The following is a 23,935-nucleotide window of genomic DNA, read 5'->3' as shown; positions in this document are numbered from 1 at the left end:
TTTGTGTATGTCGTATCGTGTTTATGTTTATGCTCTGCATATTTTAATTATAAGTGTGCCAAAGTTGTTAGCTTCTAATATCCAGGCATTGCAGATAAACATGTAGGCTGATTCAATTTAATAATCATTAGACTATTTGATGGAAGTAAAGTAAACCCTATTTTGTGTTCTATGAACACAACAATTGCAAGGTTATATTTAGGTGTTTTTGAGGTTAACTGTTACATTTATTGCAACTGTACAGCCTTGAAGATCCCAAGAGACATAAAACTCATTTAAGCGCCATCAACCAACACATTTATTGATCAATAATCTTTTAACAGCTTTGTTCAGGGCTTCTGTCAAGCCTACGTCTCTTGAACACAGATAAATATGTATTTTCATGTAAATCCTGATTACGATTTAAAATTTTACAGCATGTTCTAGAATATTTATAGTGGACTTGGTATTTTATGTTTAAGATTTTGAAAAAAAAACATTCCTTATATGACTGAATTTTCCTAGTTATTTAAACAATTGATTTTTTATCTTTACATGGTTGATACAAACGTAGTTTTCTCGTTGTCCACAAAATAGTAACAGATAGTTAGCTGTCAGAAAAATATAGTAGGTTTGTTCTTAAATTTAAGGCTACATTGAGCTCTCGTCACAACCAAGCAAGCTAGTTCACGACGTGTAGATCATGTCATCTTCCTTGCTTTAACTCACAACTATTCTACTGTACCTGGTCTAGGTCCCAATGGAACAATTAGTGCTAATATTTTTGAAGTTTATTGGACGTAAACCTACTTTGTGCACTTTTCGTAAATAAAAGGCTCAAAGGACCCGGGTCACTTATAAACATTTTTAAACCAAACCTGTAACGGATAGGTCGAGTGACAAAGCAAAAGTTTAAAATATTCATATTGCTACTTCCCCAGTAGAGACCACAACTTGCTTTTCACACAGAATATGTAATCCGCTCATTTGAATGGACTTAGTTCTCCTGGCAGATTTTTATCTTGGATAACTTACTATGTTGACAACAAATGTTTTGTTTGCTAACTGATTGTGTTTTTAATTCATGAGAATGTATTTTCAGATTAACACGGTTTTTATCACCTTTTATTTTGAAAATAGAGGGATAAAATATTCATAGTTTACCTAAGTTTAATACAAAAAACTAAAATCACGGTTGTTTGGTAACTTGCAGGATAGTAGCATTGAATCCGTCCAACCTCTATACAGTGTTTGGTTAGCTGAGTGATTAAGACTCGCCCACAAATTGCCGATTCAATCCTGTGAATTCACCTCTAGACCCAGGTTGGGCTATTAGTTATCAATGTAGTATGAAAAAAACGTCAATTTATACATGACTAGACGTCAATTTATACGTATACATCAGGATTTGTATGGATCCTTTTGAATTAAAAAAGTCAATGATGTAAAACACACAAAAAAAATCAAAATAAAATTCATGATATTTAGACTATATTTTAAAGGAAGGTTAGAATTAGTTGTCTTCTGGACCAATTGGGATTGAGCTGGTCTAGTGTTAGAGCAAGGAGCTTTAAAGCCCGAGGTCTCGTGTTCAATTCCCGCCAATCACCAATGGATATTATCCATTTGATAATGCCACGAACCTCTGGGACTAGTCTTAAGTAATGCGTAAAACAGTTCCGGGCTAGAACCTAGCGTCCTAGGATGTGAAGTTGGGACATAAAAAATATTATTTAAACCTTTAATTTTTTTAATTGACAGTAAACAATTAACAATCCTACAAACTGCATCGGTTTATGAGCTACATTATACATTTTATCGAGAGAACCATTCTACAACTTGTTGTCTGATGACAGTTTAAACTGCAATGTAAATATTGCAAGCTGGCCCCATCATCACAGAGGACAATGTCTGGACCACAATAGTACAATAGCAGCAAACAAAAACGCCCGTAGGAGTCTGTTCTAATCACAATAGTTGCCTTCCTTTTTCACAGTTGCTGCTCTTGTATACGTGATATCTCGCTCTGCAGGTTCATTCAAACCAAGCTCATTTGCTTCTTCCTTCTGTTGTAATTACTTTTTAGCATAATAATTTACAATATAGTTACACAGCCACAACCATATACAAATACCATATACAATATAGCAATATACCATATCAATATAGTTAGATAATTTTGAGAACTAGGGAATATATAATTACACTATGGTTGCTTTCAGATCAGTCAAAGCCAGTTGAGTGTTCCATGATTTTTAAAGAAGTGAGACATTCAAACAATGTCTATAAATTAAATAAAGTTTAATTTAAAGTTTAAATTATAAGGATTAAATGTTTAATTTCACTGTTTAAAGTCAATGTAAAACCACGTGTTTCTGATAACCTATGATTTGACAATGAGTAAATTAGTTAAAAACAGCTTATATATAGGCTAGTTATTTGTTTCAATCCCTATTTCCATAAGAATATTTGTTTTTTAATAAAAATAGTTTGTCAAGTTGGTCGTCAAAAGCGACCAACTTATACGTTTTCACATCAAACACGCATCAAAACATGGTTATTATTTTACAACAGGAGAAGTCTACTTGTACAATGTACAGTGTGCGGTTTTTATTATTTTAACAACCTGTTTGGAGAAATATTAATTTACCCTTGATGGTGAGTAAGTCATCTTATTCAAATGGTTTTTTTTTAATTCCTACATACCTACATAATAATATGAATCTAGTAAATAAATTAAAAATAATTAATAAATACATTTAGTCGATATCAGTGCACTCCAACATGTCCCAACATGAATCGATTTTCAAAACCAGTAACAATTTTCATTCAATGGTACAACATGCTTCGCTTTGCTCCGATCAATAACATATTCAGCTACCAATGATTGTATGTGCTTTAAAAATCTTTGCCTTTTTGACCAAGATGTTTGTACAGGTTGTCAATAGTTTTGAAATTTACGTCTGGATTTCAACTAAGCAAATTATTTGCAAAAAATCTTTACTAAACCGCTTCGAAGACCCTACCTCCCCGATAAAGCTACAGTTTATGAAACGTTTTATAAAGAACATTTTGAATAAATATTCAATAGCTGGCCCTGTTTATTGTTTAATTGACCGGTTTCATTTACTGGAAACTCACTTAATTGATACCCCATGGGAAATATCTAGCAACTTGCTGCTTGTATAAATTTGTTGCTTGTCGTTTAAATAGATAAACAAAACAGTGCTGAGTAATCAAACTCAATTTTATATCAACCACAGTAGTCTTGAACCAAAAAATGTATTTTTCAATTGATTAATTTAAACTGATTTAAAGAGCCTGTTTAGTGTTTTTTATCATCTTCAATAAAACCCAACTTTAGAATACCCAGAAATATAATCACAAAATGTTTTATTACTAGATATCTATCTAATATAAGATGTTTAAGCAAGATTAAGTGGCCAAGTTTCAGGGCGAGTCACGGATCTCGAGTACCTAATGTTCAGTTTTACCCTGAGAATGGATCGTACCAGGGATTAAGTTAATGTCGGAACAGAGGAAAGCACTTAATCCACCTAACTCTTCCTATTAGCCAGCAGTTCTTTAATCACTTCGTTTCCCCCTTTTCATAAAGTTTCTCTCCGCTAATAGTTTTCTGCGATAAGTGGAAGTAATTTTGATTTCCCAAAGATGAAGAAGTTTCTCGAAGTTTATCTGGTTTTGATTTTCTCCCCATTGGCAATGATTCTGACAGTTCTACATAAAACGTGATTATTGTTTTTGATATTGTGATCGGAATTTGTATTTGTGTTTTGTATTTATTTTGTCTCTTCTTTGTAGTAAAACCAGACAGATTAGTCAGAATAATTGACATGATGTGCACAAGGAACTTTTATTTTATGCCTTTTATGTCTATGACCATCAAGTATTTTTTGCTTTTTACATGAAAAAACTTATACTTATTTTAAGACTACAGTGTGTTTCAATTTAAAGACTAGCTAACATCTCTACGAAGGAAAAATAAATATAGCAGTACCACTTTCGAAAAAGTACATTCATATCATTGTAAAAATTCACTGCAACCAAACTTTAGTTTTAATAAACCTTTTTACATCCAATTATACATTTAAGGAAAAAATCTTTTAAAATCCTCTTCTACAATAATTAAATTCGAGTTCCTCTATTTCTGACTGAGATGTAGACGAGTCACGACCCATGATACATGTTCCAACCTGTCAAGTCGAGTAGCAACCGTGTGGTTGGCAGTTGGTAAGGTAATGTTTGGAGTTGGTTGTTGGCCAACTGTTGGATTGTTTCGCTTCCCGGGGATCTGCAACATCAATACAAGCTAATAGCCTACGCAGATGGGGTATGTTTTAGTTGTGAACTAACATATGACAATGAACGAAACATTTAGGCCTAGGTACCAGTTATCATATTCAATGAGTATATTCACAAATGAATGAATGAAGAAAATGAATTCTTGTTTACATTCGCACAAAACTATATGACTAATCGTAGTTTTACTGGATTATTAAAATTACATCATTACAATTTACATTCTATTATTCTAATACTGTAATGAGAGGGAGACAATGAATCATTAGAGTATAAACTACGAAGTTGATTAAGACGTATTTTAGTTTTGCCCTAAACTTCGTGAGTTTTTTTATATCTATAATGTGCGTCGAAGATATATTTTAAAAGATTTTTCCATAAAATTTCAATCTGTTCCTATTTAACAACATCATAGCCTACTCTTGTTTTGTGGATCATATAGGTATAGGTATCAGATGTTGGTTGGGTACAGCAGCGGGATAGGAAAATAAAAAAAAAACTAGTGAATTTGAGTCTACTTTGAATCACGTTCATGTTCGTTCATTTTATTTTCGGCATACTGCAGCAAAAAATATGTTTTTAATGCATGTATTGCATTAGCTTGTTAACTCCCCAGGGAGTGAAAAGTCTTTTTAGGCACTCGGGAGTAAAAGTCTAAGTATGCAAAGTCTACAATATTTGTATCGTCATACTGCAGCAAAAACCACCGTTTTAATACATGCGTTGCGAGTCTAAAGTATCTCTTTTTTCTCGCTAGGGAGCAAAACAGCTGTAAACTTCGATTGCAAGCAATTGCATGTTTCTAAATTATTTATCGATTGATTTAATCGGTTGTAGCTTATTGTTGTATTCTTGTACACTAACACAATCGTAATAGACGAAATGATTGAAACTAAACATCTACTTGTTTGCTTCAGCAAAATTGAAAATAAGTTGGAAGTCGTTTTGAGAGGTTACCCTTAGATGAAAAGTATTTTCGTTTTCTAGTTTGTTAAATTACAATGTTGCAATACTACAAAAATATAGTGCATCACACGAGTTAAATTCGTGTCACTTTACTTACTTGCTTTTTATTAGGAATAGTCACTTTACGCGGTGATGAAATACTATACTATTAAATTTTCGACAACTATCGACAGTAGAAATGTTAAGGAAATCCTTGCATGATTTCATTGTCTGACTACTACACCATCTTCACTCTAAATCTTCATTATGATATACACAGTACTTCAATAGTGTTCTCACACCTCCTTGTGTGTTCCCAGAGGGTTGGGTGTGACCTTGAGATAGGCTCTGGCAAGAAGGTGGACGAATGTGGAGTCTGCGGAGGAGATGGGTCATCCTGTGCACAGCCTCTGTACCACTGGGCCGAGGCTCCTGTGTCTCTGTGTTCCGTCTCCTGTGGAGGGGGTGAGTTTTAACATTGAGGACTTAGATCAAACTTTAGGTAGTAGTCCTTAAACACATCTAATCTTGCATTTTTGCAAGTCCACATGGGCCGCGGGACTGCGTGGAATGTATCAAGCAAAGCAAGAGATGAGCTTGTACTTTAGAAGAATGAAAATTACTGATTAAAAAATATTATAGGGGACGCCATAATGTAAACCCTATGCATCACTACCAAGAATACGTAGTCCACTCCGCTACCACGTCTCCGTTGACCTTAAGTAGTCGAAACAGATTTTTAAGGCCATCAAAAACTCGCTTTTTAAATAAAAAAACTGATACCTAGAAAATTTACTTTTTTTAAAACCCATTTTAAGAGACTACCTTAATGTATCTTGAAGAATTATAGCAAATTACCATAAAATAAATACGACATAAAACGTAGAGCCAAGTAACACTGTAGACTAATGCTCTCTTATACACTCACCATCCTTGTGGAGTTGAAGACAGTTTTAGGTACGTATTGTCTGATACGTGTGGAATAAATTTTGATTATTACTATATATTTTGCTTTGTTCCAACTAACTACGTCCATTAAATTTTAACGAAACAAAAAAAAATATTGCTTGTGAACCAGAAATGTGATAAGAAAGTGACAGGGTAAAAACTATAGTATAACTCTAATAGACATTGTTGAATGTTGTTCAAAGGTTTATTGCGGACTTTTTCCATCACGATAGTTTTTACCATCGTGATGGAAAATGTCCGCAATAAACCTTTGAACAACTCTAATCGACAATTCTTGGGTGATTTATTTGTGTTAAATTCTTAGTTGCACTCTTTTTCCTCAAAGGCTTAGAGTTTCTAAAATGTATAGTAAAATTTTGGTCCTCTTAATATTTATAATAGTTTATATATATATATATATATATAAATTATATATATATATTATATATATATATTATATATATATAAATGAACTATCTTCAATCCCCTATCTCTTGATAACTCTTCTCTTCCTACCTCACAGGATACAAGATGTCACAAGCAGTTTGTCGCAACAGAGTCACCGGAGCCGATGTCGACTCTCAGCTGTGCAACGCATCTCAGCAGCCAGAACCTCAAGTTGTGGAGTGCAATACCCATCGCTGTCCTCCCAAGTCAGTTCCAATTTACTCAGCCTTGTATTATGAAATGATTATCGAAATTTATCTATAGAAATAAAATACAGTTTTGTTTGTACATTGCATATATTCGTTAGGTTTTTGTTATTTTTTCGTTCATAGTCCAGAAATCAAAAACATGTCTTACTTTTGTTTCTGTGTATTTTTTTAATTGACCAAATATTGCAATTTACAGTACCTACTGGCAGTGATCAAGATTCGACCATTTTCTTTTATTCACCAAATGTTCGAGAGTGATTTTAGGTATTTTAACGAGGCCTAACGTACTTATATATAAAATTGTATGTTCAAAAGCTCAGTTTTTCACGACACTGGACATATTTTCTACTAATTGAAAAAGTACTTTAACATCATCTGGTAAAGTGTAAAGGCAAACTATTCAACTTAATAATACCACACACCGTGTTAAAGAGTACGGTTAAAGCAACTACTAATGGTCATTAATTGTTGGGAAAACTCACAAATAGTAGAACAGAAGCTGTATGTATAATAATCATAATTGAAAATTATGTTACTGAATGGCTCCGAAGTAAACATGATTTTATTATTATTTAATAGAACTGTCAAACCAGTTGCTACAGCAATTAAAATAGGCTTTCGGTCCAGTGACATCATTTGTTTATTCTTATGATTCAAATAATTTCTGTTCTAATATTCATGGAAAAGCCTAATTTTTTCAAACTATTAACCTCACATATAGTAACTCAAAAAGTTTTTTTTCATACTAGATCAAACAGCTGATCTTGTTTTTGCAGTTAAATAATGATCTCATTTGGTCAATCAGGTGAAGTGTCTGGGCTGGATTTCGAAGAAGCAATAAATTAGGCCAATGTTGTAAGGTAATAATTTTGTTTATTTTTATTTTAAATTGTTCTGCAGATGGTTGACGGAAGACTGGGGTCGCTGCACTGTCACTTGTGGAGGAGGTACACGACAGAGAAGCGTGATCTGTACTGAGGAGGCTAACGGAACAAGGGCTAAGGTTTGTAGTTTGTAAAGCTACAAATCATTCTTCTAGCTAAACACCTAATTTATAAAAATTTTGAATCATTATGTTTTCACATACATATTCTGAAGCTGAAGGTTAAAATTCGTCAAGCACATGATTTAAAAGTAGTATGGCATGTTTTACAAGAAGAATACACATAATACAACAAAACTTGCCTTCATATGTTTAAAGCTGTTTTTGTTTTCTTGAAAGATAAATTATTAAATGTCATGTATTTCATGAGAATCTTTAGCTAGGTTTTATTAATATTTGTTAGATATAGCATAGGGATTTTTTCATTAATATTTACCAAAACGTATTTTCCATGCAAACAAAGTATTATAAAGTTCTCGATGGAAATAAAATTTAAGACAAAATCCAAAGAAAACACAATTTAGAATGAATAAATTTGGAGATGAAGTAAAACATTTAGAATATCGTGTTTTTTGTATTGATAAAATAAGATTTATAAATAAGGTTGACTTTGAAGAAAAATTAAATATACAAGTGCCCTCCTATATCACAAAAGCTATGACGATTGATTGAAATAACATTAACAATTAACACAGAAGCTAAAAAATAAAGGCTCTCAATTAAAAGAAACTTTTGCCATTATATAAATCCAATACAAATACAACATTGCCAATTCATCATAATTTAAATAATGTTCAACACCAAAATAGAAAAGTTCAGAACCAAAAAAATCAATACTATTAAAATATCGCTATAACCATCAATTGAGAGAAAATTCAAGACACCCCAAGACAAGAAGTCGCTGGAAAGTGTTAATGAAGGGGTAATGATATCTCAGACTGCCTCTGATACTTTTATTGGCGCCTGTGTCGTCGTTAGTTTTCACAAGAGAATTGAGTTGGCGCAGCTCAAGCAACATCAGCCTCCCCTCCCAAGGAGGATGATTATCATTGGCTCCACTCCGTGATAAATTACCTCTTCAGTTAGTTAAGCAGAGTAAATGTGAATAATGATTGTTTAATGCTGTCAAAGCGGAGATTTCCCCGATACTGTGAAATATTGTGATCGATCGAGGTTGGTTTGCATTTAGATGTGTGAAACATTTTCGTGTTTTTGTGGTAGCTAATTTGGTTTTGATCACACTTTGAGGTTATACCTGTTTTATGTGTTTTGGGCAATTTAAAATATTGCAAAATATGTTTAATGTTACACAGTAGTTGGAGTTTGTGATGTATGAAAAGATTATTATTCAAGACATTGCGGATTAGCCTACGATTAGGCATTGATTAAAAACAATAAGACGTAATATATTTTCACCATTTATAGGATACAAAGGGGTATTGTTGTTGACTATTATTTACATTTAACCAACCTTAAAAATATATTTACGCCACACTACACTATTTTGACGAACTTCCCACGCAAGGATTTAGTCCAGAAAACAGCTGTTTGCCACCAGCTTAATCAAATGGGGTTCATTACGTACTAATGTACTGTAATGAGTTTTACTGGACACAAATCAGCTGATTATACTGTATTTAGGCGGCAATGAGTGGTTATAAACAAAAACATAACCTCTCTCAGATGTTATGACTAGTGATTTTTAGTCCTTTAGTTGGTGGTAATTTATAAGGATTTGTACAGATTTGGTAGTATGGAGCATAGATTAAATATACTCCCTAAGGGAGTATGTTTAATCTATGTATGGAGTAAACTATCGTACGTCACTCTTCCGGTAAACTCAGATTTTCAGGACTAGTAACGTCATATACTATTGTAAACATTTGTTTTTTTTCTGGTATGTCAACCTAGGTTTAAACAAAAGCTAACATAGAAATTAGAGAAAACATTTGTTGACATCAGTAAATTTGCTATTAAGACTTTCAATCACTGATCTTTTTTGTAATCTACTAGAAAAATATTTTTTTAAATACACAAAATCATATACAACACTACAATTTGCATAGCCTCGGGAATCCGAAACAAATCTTACTTTTGTTCTGTCTATTTTTTCACTCAAGATAACAATTTACAGTATCTATTTTGAGAAACCTATGGCAGTGATAGTGATGAAGATTCGACCCTTTCTCCTTTATTCACCCAATGTAACTAATAGTTCCTTTAGCAGGTGTAATTGTAAGTATGAAAAGTTTTATATTTTATTTTCACTCTGTTCATTTACTGTTATCAGGTTCCAGATCATTTCTGCCGAGGTCATCGTCCGAGGTCGGTAGAACCGTGTAATTCAACACCGTGTCCTCCAACATGGGTGACTGGGGATTGGTCCGGGGTGAGTTCAACCGAAAAAAAATTAGATTTCAAATATTTAAACCGATAAAACTCTTACCTATCTAAGTAGTATCGGCAGCGATGAAACATAGGCCTACTCTGCTATAGGATACCGAAGTAGATATCCCTTCTATATTTGGACCAGCTGTCACAAGTGTTTTACTAAAACATAATATAATAGCATAGACAAAATGTCTATGATAATAGTTAGGTCTATGAGAACCAGGCATGAGGCATGTAATGCACTAGTGTCTAGAATGATATTTTCTACCTTTTTTTGCTGACTTAGTTGATGGGTCTAGCAGTTGAAGTCGTTCATTCAATTTGGCTCGTTCAAACAAGCATCTGTTTAGTTTTTGATTCTATTATTTTGTCTATTATGATTGCGTAAGTGTTCTATACACTATCGATATTTTGAACCATTTACAATAAGCTACGAATGATTGAAACGATCCATACATTCGATGCTTGCAATCGTAGTTTATGTTGGTGAAATTAAAGTTAATGAAAGAAAGTTTGTTGTAAACTCTTTTATTATCTTACAAACACAACACAACACTGAATTATATTTTGTAAACAACTTCATATGTACAATGTAAAAACATATGATGGTCCATCACTAATCCAGACTAGATGAGTTGGGTTGCAATATTCAACAGTTTACAACAGCTGATTTTTACTCCCTGAGGAGAATAAGAACTTCTTTAAACCCGCAAAGCAGTTATAGTAAACAGCTGTTTCTACTGCATGCCGAGAAAGAGCATATTGAGTAATTATCACACTTTTGCTGTTTTTTTAGCGAATTTCCCATATAGGGAATAAGCTATTACCGTAGTACTCATGGTAAGACCTGGACGCGGGACCGATTTTTTTCGTTTTGAGGTCCCTAGAGGCCTAAAACACCATCCGTTCAAATTCATATATATATATATATATTTATATATTTATATATATATGTGTGTCCGTCAGCACGATAACTCGAGCAAAAATGATCCGATTTGGATGAAATTTGGTACAAACGTGTAAACGTACGTTTATTCGAACGAGTTCGCGATCCAGCATGATCGGACCATGGGAACGGGGGTTTACGGGGGGTTTTATGGGGTAAAAATAGGTTTTTCCTATTTTTTACCAAAAAAAACATAAAATTTAGCAATTTCTTTCCAAACCATTTTGTAGAGCTTAAAAAAACAAATAATTTAGTATATTGAAGCGTTATTATGCGCCTAATAGTTATGGAGAAAATTCCAAAAAATTGTAAATTTAAAATTCCCATGTTATTCTTATGGAGAATAAGTAAACTGTTGTAGTTTGCTTGTTTGTGAACATATTTTGATCAAATTTGGAAAATGTTTTTATTTCTCACTACCTATTCACATTTTACAAAAAAAAAGTTTTACCCTCCCTGATGCAGCAAACCTAAGTACTTGTTAAAATAATTCTATTTAAATCAAGAATAAATGTTATATTTTTAAGTAGACATTTCAGTGTAAATCCAATCAGTCAAATGGAAATTCGCTTAGTCTGCAGGTTTGCTGCGGCGGGGGTATTTTTATTCGTTGTGTTTTTTTCTCAACAGTGTTCCGTATCGTGTGGAGAAGGAGTTCAAACTCGTAACGTGAGTTGTCGGATATCCCGATATGACAAACCGGGCTCAACATCCTGCAATGAGGCAACTCAACCCAGCTCTGTTCAGCCTTGTAACACTGGCATTACTTGTCCAGGTTTGTGTGTTTTTTTTTTTTTTATTAAATAAATAAGATTTTATTTTACCTGGATTACTTCTAGTAGTTCTTTACCTTCTCTAAAGGTAGGGTATCTTTTTGGTTACTATCTCATGTGTTTCTTTGGATGTTGTCTATTTTTTTTATTTTTTATTTATTTACGGGTATGTTAAAATGCAATATGTATTACTTAGAAAAAAAAATATCTGAAAAATGACATTCCATGTCATTGTATATTCATAGAATAACTTATGTTTTACTTTGGTGTTTTTCTAAGGAAAAAATTCTGTTATTTTCTAATTTGTTACATACGATTTTAACAATACGTAAATAATAAAACTTCTAATCAAAATTCAAATGTATAGTGCAACATCAATAGTTATGGTGGTTCTATTTAATTTTTTTACAAAATATTATTTACCTCCATCAACAATTATGATGTTAAATAGAATTAATCATACAACACAATTTCTCTGTGCAGATATATAATTATTTTGGAACCCTATAGATTTATTGTGCATTCTGGAACAGATTGACATATGCACCAAGGTTAGGGGATTGAGAGAATTGATGATAAGTAGCACTCACCAGTTGTCAGTGTTGCCTATATTATTCACTAAAATTTCCCTGGTGTCACAGAGACCGAAATTTCTGTATGAGTGTTAAAGTAATTGCACCTTTTCCGTTAACTCACTACTACTAATTAGTATATTAAGTTAGGTTAAGTTGAGATAGGACTATGTTAACGGTAAGCCTAACCTTACCTAACCTAACTTGATATACTAATAAGGGTCAATAGATTAACGGAAAAGGTCCAAGTAATGTTTTAAGTTTGTTTTTTTTTTCAGAAGAGTCAGACTCAGAACCTATTCCGGACATAGACGAAGCAATGCCCCTACTGCATCCTTACCCTCCATTCAGACCCACGGCAGAGAAGCTAGTGGGAGAGCAGCTGTCACCCTCCTCTGAACCTAAGTAAGTCTTTGTTGTGTTATATCATTTACAACCCTTCCATTTGTACCCTTAGATACATCACAAAATATCACCAAATTGACAGTGTAGTTGATGTATTTTCAATGTAACATTGAAAGTTTTCTACACTCAAGTATTGCCTTATTCACTAATTAGGTAACAACAGATTTTTAAAATGTATTTTGATGTAGTTTGAAAATGATATTTATTTGTGTAAACGGTTAAGTTGTGTATTTTAATTTTTGAATATCAAATTATCTATGGTATGTCAAGTTGGTGGGTATTATTAGTCAAAACCTTTATGTTTATCTCTTGGAAGTTTACCACAGTAAATTTTAAATGAGCACACATTAGTTGATTTAACGATCTGATACAATTTTCAAATATAACAGAAGAGAATGTTGATCATTGGAATAAGCCAACACTCTACTCACAAAATTACATCAGTTTATTAATTTTGTAGTTGAAACAATTTAAAAAAACTTTTGGAACATGATTATCACATTTAGTGAGATATTCTTCTTTGGTAAATTTGAAAAGAAATTTAGTATTTAGACTTGGCAATATGAACAGTCAAAAAATTATCTTTTAGTAAAAATATTTTACGTGACACACAATATTTGTTAATGAGTGCACCGCACCATTTTCTTAAATTTAAAGGCTATATTTATTAATAGAGTAAAAATTAAAGTACTAGATTAAATCTAAAAATTAATCTACAGAACAAAATTAACTGTACATAGCACAAACTAATTTTTTGTGTACACATTATTCTTCTCGGTTTTAATTTATATGCTATTTTATTTCAAGCTTATAATAACCATTTAAAAAAATTATAATAACATTTGGTACTCCCTATCAAAATGCAATGACAAAATAAAATATGTTTAATTGTATTTAATTTGAAAATATTCACACAGTTACATGTTTATAGCACATTTAATTTTGGTGTTCTATTATTTGTCGTAAGAGCAAACCTTAACCCTCAATCAGGTGTTTTTTTCATCCTTCAACTTTAACTGTCTTTTCATTATTTTCTTCCCCTTTCTCTGTCTCCCACCACCTGTTTGGACGCCATTTTGTTTCTAGCACCAATTGCTCCCTGCAAGTACGACTAGCTAACGAAGAAGTTCCGTTATGGTTTTTCAGCCCAATCAAAATGTTCTTTGGGTGCGGCTGGTTATATGTGAGGTAAACAACGCCTACCAAACAAAACTCAACCTTCTTCTTCACCAAACACAGCTGATATGCATGTATTGTTCTTTTATTCCTTTTATCTTTCACAAAACATTTTAATCACTGACCCATTCACCATCAGGTTTGAATGGCATGATTTTTTAAATCATCCTTTGTAAATTTTTGACTAGGAACGCTGGTATTGGTGTTAAGTGGTCCTGGTCCGTAAGCATGTAAATACGTTTTGTAAATGCAGTTTAATGCTTTGGAATAATATGAATTTTGAGACATTCATTACATTTTTTACGTATCTGTTGCACAGTACATGTTATCAGTTTTTGGATTTGAGGTGTTCTTTTACTAAGTTTCTCTACAAATTTGCTTTAAGTCACTTTGAAGAATTAAATAATTTCTTTAAATTATGTTTTATAGACTGTATAGACATCCCTAATGGAGGCTCTGGATATTTGGTACAAGTAAATAATTTTAATACTTTATTTTAAAGAGTTTTAAACAGAAGTAAAATATTATATCACTTGTCAAACAATTATTTTTTTACATTTCAATATTTTAAGGTTCTATTAAATAAATTATTATTTTGATGTTTTATCAAAAAATTTGTATCATATTAGATCAAAATGCCACCTAATTTTCGACTAATAAATAACTATATTACAGTTGAATCAAATGCTTTTTTGCATGTTTCGGCATTGAAGATTTATTTTAGCACCCAACACTTAAATATTTTGGTAATTTGTTTCCTAAAGTTTATACTCGCACCTTTTGAATATATCAAAGTGTAAATAAGTTGTAAAAAGTTTTACTGTACCTGTACGTGTCATGGAAAAAGTGAACACCGACATTGATGTAATGAGTATTTTAATGAATATTCTCCTACATCAACTAAATCTGAGGTTTTGGATGCTGTCAATCTCAATAACTATTATATTGAACGTGTTAATGAGCTAGAAAAAATCCCTCCCACCAACACACCTGCGCATGAGTTGTTGGGGACTACCCCTGTAGGTCACTTCCAATGGAGGGAGGTATCATGGCAAGAGGTTTACAATGTATGTAGTAGTTAACTTTTCAAATCTAAAAACTATGGATAATTATTGGTTTTCAAATTACAGCATCAAACAAATGATCCATTTGATAAGTGAACCTCTGGCTTTTTGCAATAGTAAATGTTTGAAAATTGGTTATTTCTCTGACCTTAAAAAAAATTTCTAAAATTATTATATAAACTATTATATAAAAAAGGTGATAAAAATCTTACTATAGATCGGCCGCTTAGAAAACGACCTGCGCGCTAATGCTAAACCAATGCTGGAGGAGGTCGCTTTCTAAGCGGCCGAACTATAGTAATTATCATCCAAATTCAATAGTGCCAATCATTTCCAATTTTTTTTAATGACTCATGCATAATCAAATTAATGAATATTTTGAAGGAAAAAAAAATATTGACAAATTCACTGTTTGGATTCTAGGAGGGAATCAACAACCGCAGGTGTTTTTGAAGTAATTAATAAATCTTTAAATGCATTCGAAAATAAAGAAACTGTTTCATTCACTTTATTTGATCATACAAATGCTTTTGCCTCTGTACTTTTTGATATTTTATTCAAAAAACTTTAATTTTATGTTATCACAGGTGTAACTTATTTAACCAAAAGAAAGCAGTATGTATCTGTTGGAGACAGTCAGTCTGACTTAAGATTGGTTGAAGTAGGTGTTCCACAGGGCTCAGTTTTGGGACCCTTCTTGTTTCTAATATCCATAAATGACCTGCCGACGAATGATCATGTAGACATTGTTGTATATGCTGATGACACAACATTGGATTGATTGCAACCCATAGAGATATTCATGAGCTTGATTTAATTATTACTAATGAATCCATAACATCAGCACTAAATTGGTTTTCTTCAAATAAATTGATGTGTGAAGAAGAAAAAACACAGAAAGTTTGTTTGAGTCTGTCCCCAATTGTCGATGAATTAAAATCAGTAAAATTATTATGTTTCCAAATAGATTCAAAATTAAATTGGCAAGAGCACATAGAAATCACATGTAAATAAAAAACAGAGTAAATTATCTAATTCGGAAACTCAGATATTTTGTTTTGTTCTTATTTTAGTTTTTTTTTTTTTTTCAATTGCATATTTATAACGGTAAAATTCCTCACACTCACGAAATTCTTTTATTAAAAAAAAATAATACGAGCAATCTGTGGGGCTGGCCCTTGTAGATAGCTGTAGACTTCTTTTTATAAATCTTAAAATTATGACTGTAGTGAATTTGAATTTGTATATTTTTCACATACTCCTCTACACTAAAGCTTATCTTCATCAATTCACTTGTAGAGAGAGTATAAATTCTTACAATACAAGAGGCAAATCCAATCTATATATCCCTGCCCATAGATTGGCCAAAGAGATAAATTGCATTTGTTGTTTTAATAAATTAGGTCTAGCAGCAAAGCATCGAAAATCTATACTATTGTGTAACAGAATATTTAGTTTCTAATGTTAATATTGACTTTTAATTAGAACCCGCTATTTTTCTAGTTTTTGTTTTTTTTATTTCTGTTGGCTATGTCTATTACTTGTAAAAGGTCAACAACAATAAAGCTCTTGATTCTTGAATGTATTTGCTGTTTTGGATTCATACTTTAGTCTAAACGATTAGTGAAGTAAATACTGTGATTTACCTCATGAAAACTGTGTATAATTGAAAATAAAAGGACAGTACTGCATATAGAAGAAGATGGCTTGGACAATAGCACAAATCCGCAAACTCCTCTCTTGTATTCTCTTTCCACTACACTCCTATCACTTTGGACTGCTTCTTGAACTATAGGAATCCTCGCATGTTGAATTCTGTCATCCCCTAAATCCACTTCTTTATCTTCAGTCTCTTTTGAATCTTATATTAAAATCATACCCAAGATTAAATTACACCCAAATAATAATTTTAAAAATATGGTTTCTAGTTCTAGTAGTATCCGTGTAAACCTTTTTTACTACTAAACTCATTACAAAATATTGTTGTAATTTTGATGAATGAATTGAAGGTGATGAACCTGTTTAGACTGGTAATACCGAATAAAATCAACAACCATGAAATAGATTTAGCCAGTTGTAGGTTACAACTCAACAAAATCCAAAGTAACACAATTATATTGCACCTTTTTTGGACTTAAATAAGCGTAATCATGGAACGTAAGTATTGGGTTTATTCATCTAAACGATACTATATTTATCTTAACACTCTAAATACAAAATAAATGTAATAAATTTAAAAAAATTTTGGCAAATTTGATAAACTTGTATTTTTTCATAATTTACAGTAAAAAAATCCTAGCACTAATTGTTATACGATTACTAGTACGGTAAAATGAGAATTACAAGCACTCCTCCTCAAATAAAACTATATTCTAAACAATTTTAAATAAAGACATAATCATACTTAACGTAGTTTGTCTTTTTGACCAATATAGTACATCTAATTGTGGCAAACTTTTTTTTCGGCAGATAAATTATTTGAGACTAAGTTTAAATGAAAATAAAATCAAAGCACATTATAGAGCATGACATTGACACCGCACGATAGAAAACACAACATACACTTGAGAAGGAATGCTTGCACTGCTCATTCGCCAGAACAGTAGGCCTAGTTTTGATTATTTTTTAATCATGGTTGGTAATACAATTATACTACTGTAACGTAATTACTGCGATCCTGGGTGGCGATGATATGTTGCAATGACCGGATTTTCCGTAAGACCTCGGAAGATGTTTCCGTTATCACAGTAACGTAGTATATGCTTACGATTTTGCCGTGTCTGCGGCAGATTTTCAAGGATTTTCCGTGAGACCTCGTAATATGTTTCCGTTATCGCAGTAACGTAGTATATGTTTCCGATTTTGCCGTGTCTGCGGCAGATTTTTGAGGATTTTCCGTAAGACCTTGGAAGATGTTTCCGTTATCGCAGTAACGTAGTATATGCTTACGATTTTGCCGTGTCTGCGGCAGATTTTCAAGGATTTTCCGTGAGACCTCGTAATATGTTTCCGTTATCGCAGTAACGTAGTATATGTTTCCGATTTTGCCATGTCTGCGGCAGATTTTCAAGGGTTTTCCGTAAGACCTCGGAAGATGTTTCCATTATCGCAGTAACATAGTATATGCTTACGATTTTGCCGTGTCTGCGGCAGATTTTCAATGATTTTCCGTGAGACCTCGGAAGATGTTTCCATTATCGCAGTAACGTAGTATATGCTTACGATTTTGCCGTGTCTGCGGCAGATTTTCAAAGGATTTTCCGTGAGACCTCGGAAGATGTTTCCGTTATCGCAGTAACGTAGTATATGCTTACGATTTTGCCGTGTCTGCTGCAGATTTTCAATGATTTTCCGTGAGACCTCGGAAGATGTTTCCATTATAGCAGTAACGTAGTATATGCTTACGATTTTGCCGTGTCTGCGGCAGATTTTCAAGGATTTTCCGTGAGACCTCGGAAGATTTTCTTGATTTCACCGCGATATTGGGGAGATAATGTACTGCCAGATTGCAGTACATCTATCACAGTTTTCAAAGTTACCCGATTTCGACCCAAGATACACACGTCATTTGTGTTGATATCTTTTACTTTATAGTTTTGACAATGGAATAATAATAAATTTATCTTTGATAAACGTTGGATTGTCTACGAATTACGTACTGTATTGTTCTTGCATTGATACCATGTTAGTTAATGTAAACACAACTTGCTAGTTTATTTTAAATTTGTCTTTCAGATTGGAATAGTTAAAAAGTGTGTAAGTGAGAAATAAGACATACTTTACTACTTTTTTAGGCACACTCTAGTGGTTCAATTGAATCTAAGTTATGTTATGTTATAAAATTCGCTCCAACTTTACTAGAATGGAATTGAGATGTCTACTTCAGTACTTCACAACGTGTATTCATTTACATTCAAAGCTTTGAGTAATATGCTCTACATCTACTTATGAGTAAATTTAATAATGTAATTTTCTTTTCCTATGGCACTTACGACACACATTATCAATGTAAGCATTATACACAGCATTTGTATATTAAATACAATGTTAAAATTTGGTAGGTTTGGGACATGACGATATACAAATATGTAGATTGAGTTCATGAGTTGTGCATAGATTTAAGGAGCTTTTAGTTAATAATGTTTTATTTATGTGGATTTGTGTACAGTGGATCAACAATACTGAAGTAGTACTGACAACTTTTATTTAAAATTAGTTAGTCACGATAATATTTATGGATATTTAATTCCATAACAATATACTAAGGATTAAGAACCAGAATTGAGGTTTAAAACCAAAAGATTGCGTTTAAATTTTGGGAAATGCTAAAGAACTTTACAACAATGAGTTTGACAAAACAGTTTTTATTAATAAAAAGAAAGTAATGAATTTATTAATTATATTTTTGCCAAAGTACACTGTAATCTAGAGTTATAGCAATGATAAATAGTAAATGTAAATTTAGTTATATAGGTAAGTAATTAAGTATATTATTTGGTTTGTACGTAGTTATTTTTGTGGCCACTGTCAAAAAAATATGCACACAATACGCAACATTTTTCTACTGTTTTCCAGTAAAACATTTAATGTACGTTGGTTTTTTTTTCATTTATTAGACAAAGAAAATTATATAGGTACATAATTAGATAAAAGGAGAGAAAGATATTGAGTTCAGTTCCTTATTTCAAAATGATGTAAAACTAAATAATTATATCGTATATATTTAATTTTTGGTTTCTTTAGGAGTTACTATTGACCTTGATGACCTAGCTATAAATAATAAAGTCTAGCTATGCCTCTTATGTATATGTTGGAAGACATTGGTATTTATTCAATACATATACTCTTTGTGTGTTTGATATGTGGGTAACCAAGAAATACATAACCCCATTACAGACATTTACATCTTTTAGATATGTATTGAATATTAATCTTCGTATTTCTACACATTCAATATTTTTCGATACACATGTGCAATAAAGAGAGATCACTTAACTTTGATAAAAATGGTTTTTTTACTTTTGAAAAAATGCTTTGGCCTTCTCTAATATAAGTCCGTGGCCAGAGAAAAAGAGGCAACACCACTGCCCAGGCCTACTGAAACAGCTGTTGCACAAATTCATAATATGGAGCGTCTGCGAAATGTTTGTTTACAGGTTTGTTGCTTCTAGTATTGCCATGGCAACAGGTTGGCCGGTAGTTGCCACACACCAACAGCCTTGTATTAAAGGAGGCTATGACAAATCAAATTATGTTATTTTATTATCTGCAGTCAATTAAAGATAGTTTATACACCCACCTTAAATAGATGTAACTGACTGAATGTATTGTTTTAATCAGAAGTTTGCTGGTTCTTTCCTGTAAAAAGGCAAAACCATTTTGATTGACCAAAGCTTAACCCGTCATTTGGTCTATGGACCTCTAATAAATGGTACTTGCTGAAAACCAGCTGATCCTAAACAGTTACAATGTTGTTATGTTTTTTTTATGACTCATCTGAGCCTTAAAATTAGCACCCAGGTGCGTCAACTTTGAATATTAATCAATCTAAAAAAAAAGAAAATATAAATTATTGCACTTTGATTGTATTTAAGCTGACACTAATCTTTTTTTCAGTTTCATAGCGGGGTCCTGGGGTCCGTGTAGCGTCACCTGTGGGGAAGGCTCGCGGTCTAGAAAGGTGAATTGTAAGATTTATCTCGACTTCTCTCGAACTTACGCAACCCTTCCGGACTCCAAGTGTCAGGGTCCGAAACCAGCTGAGACTGAAAGATGTTCGGAGCAGCCATGCTCATTCTCAAACAGGTATTTAATTTTAATTGTTCTTATTGAAGAGATATACTCATTTAGGTAGATCACAGAGAATTAAGGTACAGGATACATTCAATAGTTCACTTAAGTGGTGTCAGCACCAGCTGCTGGTGTCTAGAGCAAATTCTATTTTTCATCCCTTTTTCTCTCCCATTTACCCCCTCGCCATCATGTACGGGCTCACGCTGAAGAAAGATCCTGTGCGCTACAACTGCTGTACAAAAATGCTATGTTGCCATTTGGTCATTGCTGTTTGGGCTCTTCCTTGCTTGGAACAAGTACATTTCCGCCCTACCATACCAGGTATAAAAGTGTAAAATCTTCCCATAAACTTATGTATCTTCTGTATCTTACGTCTCTGTAGGTATATAAAGATCAAGGGAAAAAGCTGTAGGAGTATACATCTAAGAGGATATAATATAGGATAGGAGATACATGTTCGTGTTTTAGAGTAAGTTGCTAGAGTGAAGAGTTGAATTCCTGGAAATTCTGCAATATTTAGATTGGTTTTGCCTGATTAAAATTTCTATGTTTCTATCATTTTCATCATTGTGATGTACAATTGAAAAATTCACCAACCTGTTTTGTAGTGTGAAATAACTCTTTCATAATCAGAGTAACTAATGAAAATGGTTGATGGCTCTTTTTGAGAAGTGTTGTAATCTTGCTAATTTTCTAGAGACGGCTTGGATTTTTTTTATTGCAGAAGTTGAATATGTCTGATTGAGGTTCAAATGGTTGAAGGCACACATAGTGGTGAAACGTACATTAAACTGAAAATCACTATCTTTGAAATGAACCAGGCAAACAAGAGATAAACTTACATTATTGATTGTTCTTAATACTGGAGTACTTGAAAAAAATTATTATACTTTCTAATATTATTCCATATCAATGAATGTCTGTAAAAGATGAAAACGTGTTGTCTTTTGCCACTTTTCAGTGTGGACACTGTACGGGATGGCTATGGAGATCTGTCTTACGCAGACACGTATCGCAGTGGTAGTTACAGCGATACAAATATCAGAGTGGCACCTGGAAGTTCGGGCAAAACATACTCATGGAAGGAGCAAGGATTCACCCATTGCAGTGCATCATGTCTTGGAGGTAGAGTATACGATGTGACCTAGTAAACTTATTGAGGTGATTTTATAAAGTATTTATCCGAACTACTGTTGTTTGAAAACTTATTTGGGTTGTATATTGTTGTGAAATAATCATGAAACATTTAGTAAATTCAATAAATAATAAATGTCCTAAAAATGTATACTTCATTGTAAAAAAAAGTATAACTATTAACACCTTTGTTACCTTTAAACTTAAAATTTCTTCCAACATTTTTCAACTACAGAGATTAAATTGTATACTAGAACAGTAATAATAAAAAACAAAGTTTTTCCTCAAATGCATCAATGTTCTCAGGTGTGCAAGAATCAGTGATCCTCTGTGTGAGAAACGAAGACCAAAAATCAGTCAGCCCTTACCTTTGTCCGCAAGAAACGCGGCCGGAAATCCTGATAAAGACTTGCAACGACCACCCTTGTCCTCCACGATGGAACCACTCGGAGTTCTCACAGTGTTCCAAGGCCTGTGGTATTGGGATACAAACAAGAGATGTCAACTGTATCCACGAGGTTACTAGAGGAGGAGGCAACACCATCATTGTCCCTAACAATATGTGTCCCCAGCCTCCCCCTCCTGATAGGCAATACTGCAACGTGCTGGACTGCCCTGTCAAGTGGCACACTTCGGATTGGACCAAGGTAAGAGTATAAAGTACTTAACAAGATTGGCCCTATACAACTACCTTGAGGAACACCAGTACATTTTATCGATAGAAGATCACAACTCCCTTTTGTCTTTTGGCTCCTACCAATCTAATATGATTGGAACAGCAAGAAACCAAATTTAGAGTAGATCAAATTTGAATAACCATATTAATATGGTTAAATGAAAACTATGATAGAGTTTGGGAGAAATCAAGTATTGCAAGGGTAGTGCACTTCCTATTCAATCTTCCATTGAGGAGATCATTACAGAGGAGAAAGAGCAAAGACTGTGTTGTTGGAATAATGAAAATGGACTTCAAAAACATTTTGTCATTCCAGTTTTTCATGCTTCCAAAACCTTAAATGATCATAGTGCTTTCACCCATGGGCACCTGCAGGAATTTTTTCAGTGGCAAAGCCAGTACTGTATCTTGTTCCAGGAAGGAAAAAGCCATCCTACTTGAACAAATTTGTGTAAATTTCTCTTGGTTGTGTGGAATCAGGAATTATCATTAAGAATATTTTAAAACTTTGCAAATTTCCCTTTGAGTGGAATACGGAATTATCATTAAGAATATTTTAAAACTTAATTATATTTAGTTGCAATCTGTTTAAGACCTTAAAGAGCACAGTGTCTTTTAAATCCCACCCTGCAGGCTCTTTTTTACTTTTTCTATACACGTGAATTACCTAACATAGTCTTTTACTTCAGATTACTCCTAAAATATCATTTTCTTTGTTATCTTTCTCACAGCTCATATTCTACAAGCTAAACTGACACGTACATATCCAGTTAACTTTTTTTGAGTACAAATATTATTTTTCTGAAAGGTATTTGAAAATCACGCTTGTTATCAAGAACCACTTGTTATCGTGGGTCTTCTTATTGAGGTTCCCATTTTAGCGAATTTTCCTATAGGGAAGTCGCTATTTTTAAATTACGTCTTCCACAGTGCTCCAAGAGTTGTGGAGGGGGTATCAAGACTCGAGTTGTGGAGTGTAAGCAGGTCATGGCGCAGAACCACGTGGTGTCTCGGCCCGAGAGTCAATGTCCCTCTGTGAAGCCTCAGGATCGCCGACCTTGCAACACTAAACAGTGTCCCAGCGAGGAGCAGAACCCTACCATAGCTGTGGCCAACATCACCTACATCCAGCACAATGCTAGTAAGAAGAAGGTCAACCTGAAGATTGGAGGTCAGGCTCAGGTCTTCTACGGGACACAAGTGAAGATCAAGTGTCCCGTGAAGAAATTTAACAGGTCAGTAGGTATTTTGTCTGTTTACGTCGATAAATGTTA

General features: G+C 33.1%; 1 protein-coding gene across 1 annotated transcript in view; it reads left to right on the top strand.

Moving 5' to 3' along the window:
• LOC128996531 (protein madd-4-like) overlaps nt 1–23,935 on the top strand; it is a 103,693-nt gene that overhangs the window by 68,571 nt on the left and 11,187 nt on the right. The window contains exons 5-15 of the mRNA XM_054421916.1: nt 5,565–5,709; nt 6,716–6,845; nt 7,749–7,851; nt 10,022–10,120; nt 11,699–11,843; nt 12,692–12,818; nt 13,905–14,006; nt 20,675–20,863; nt 21,813–21,976; nt 22,292–22,632; nt 23,592–23,896. Of these exons, the coding sequence (XP_054277891.1) occupies nt 5,565–5,709; nt 6,716–6,845; nt 7,749–7,851; nt 10,022–10,120; nt 11,699–11,843; nt 12,692–12,818; nt 13,905–14,006; nt 20,675–20,863; nt 21,813–21,976; nt 22,292–22,632; nt 23,592–23,896 (1,850 nt within the window). The remainder of the gene's footprint in view (nt 1–5,564; nt 5,710–6,715; nt 6,846–7,748; nt 7,852–10,021; nt 10,121–11,698; nt 11,844–12,691; nt 12,819–13,904; nt 14,007–20,674; nt 20,864–21,812; nt 21,977–22,291; nt 22,633–23,591; nt 23,897–23,935) is intronic.

Source organism: Macrosteles quadrilineatus, unplaced genomic scaffold, assembly GCF_028750875.1.
Source record: "Macrosteles quadrilineatus isolate MER2022 unplaced genomic scaffold, UCM_ALF_1.0 Scaffold_6__1_contigs__length_79288215, whole genome shotgun sequence".
NCBI lineage: Eukaryota > Metazoa > Arthropoda > Insecta > Hemiptera > Cicadellidae > Macrosteles > Macrosteles quadrilineatus.
This window is presented reverse-complemented; position numbering and strand designations above follow the sequence as displayed.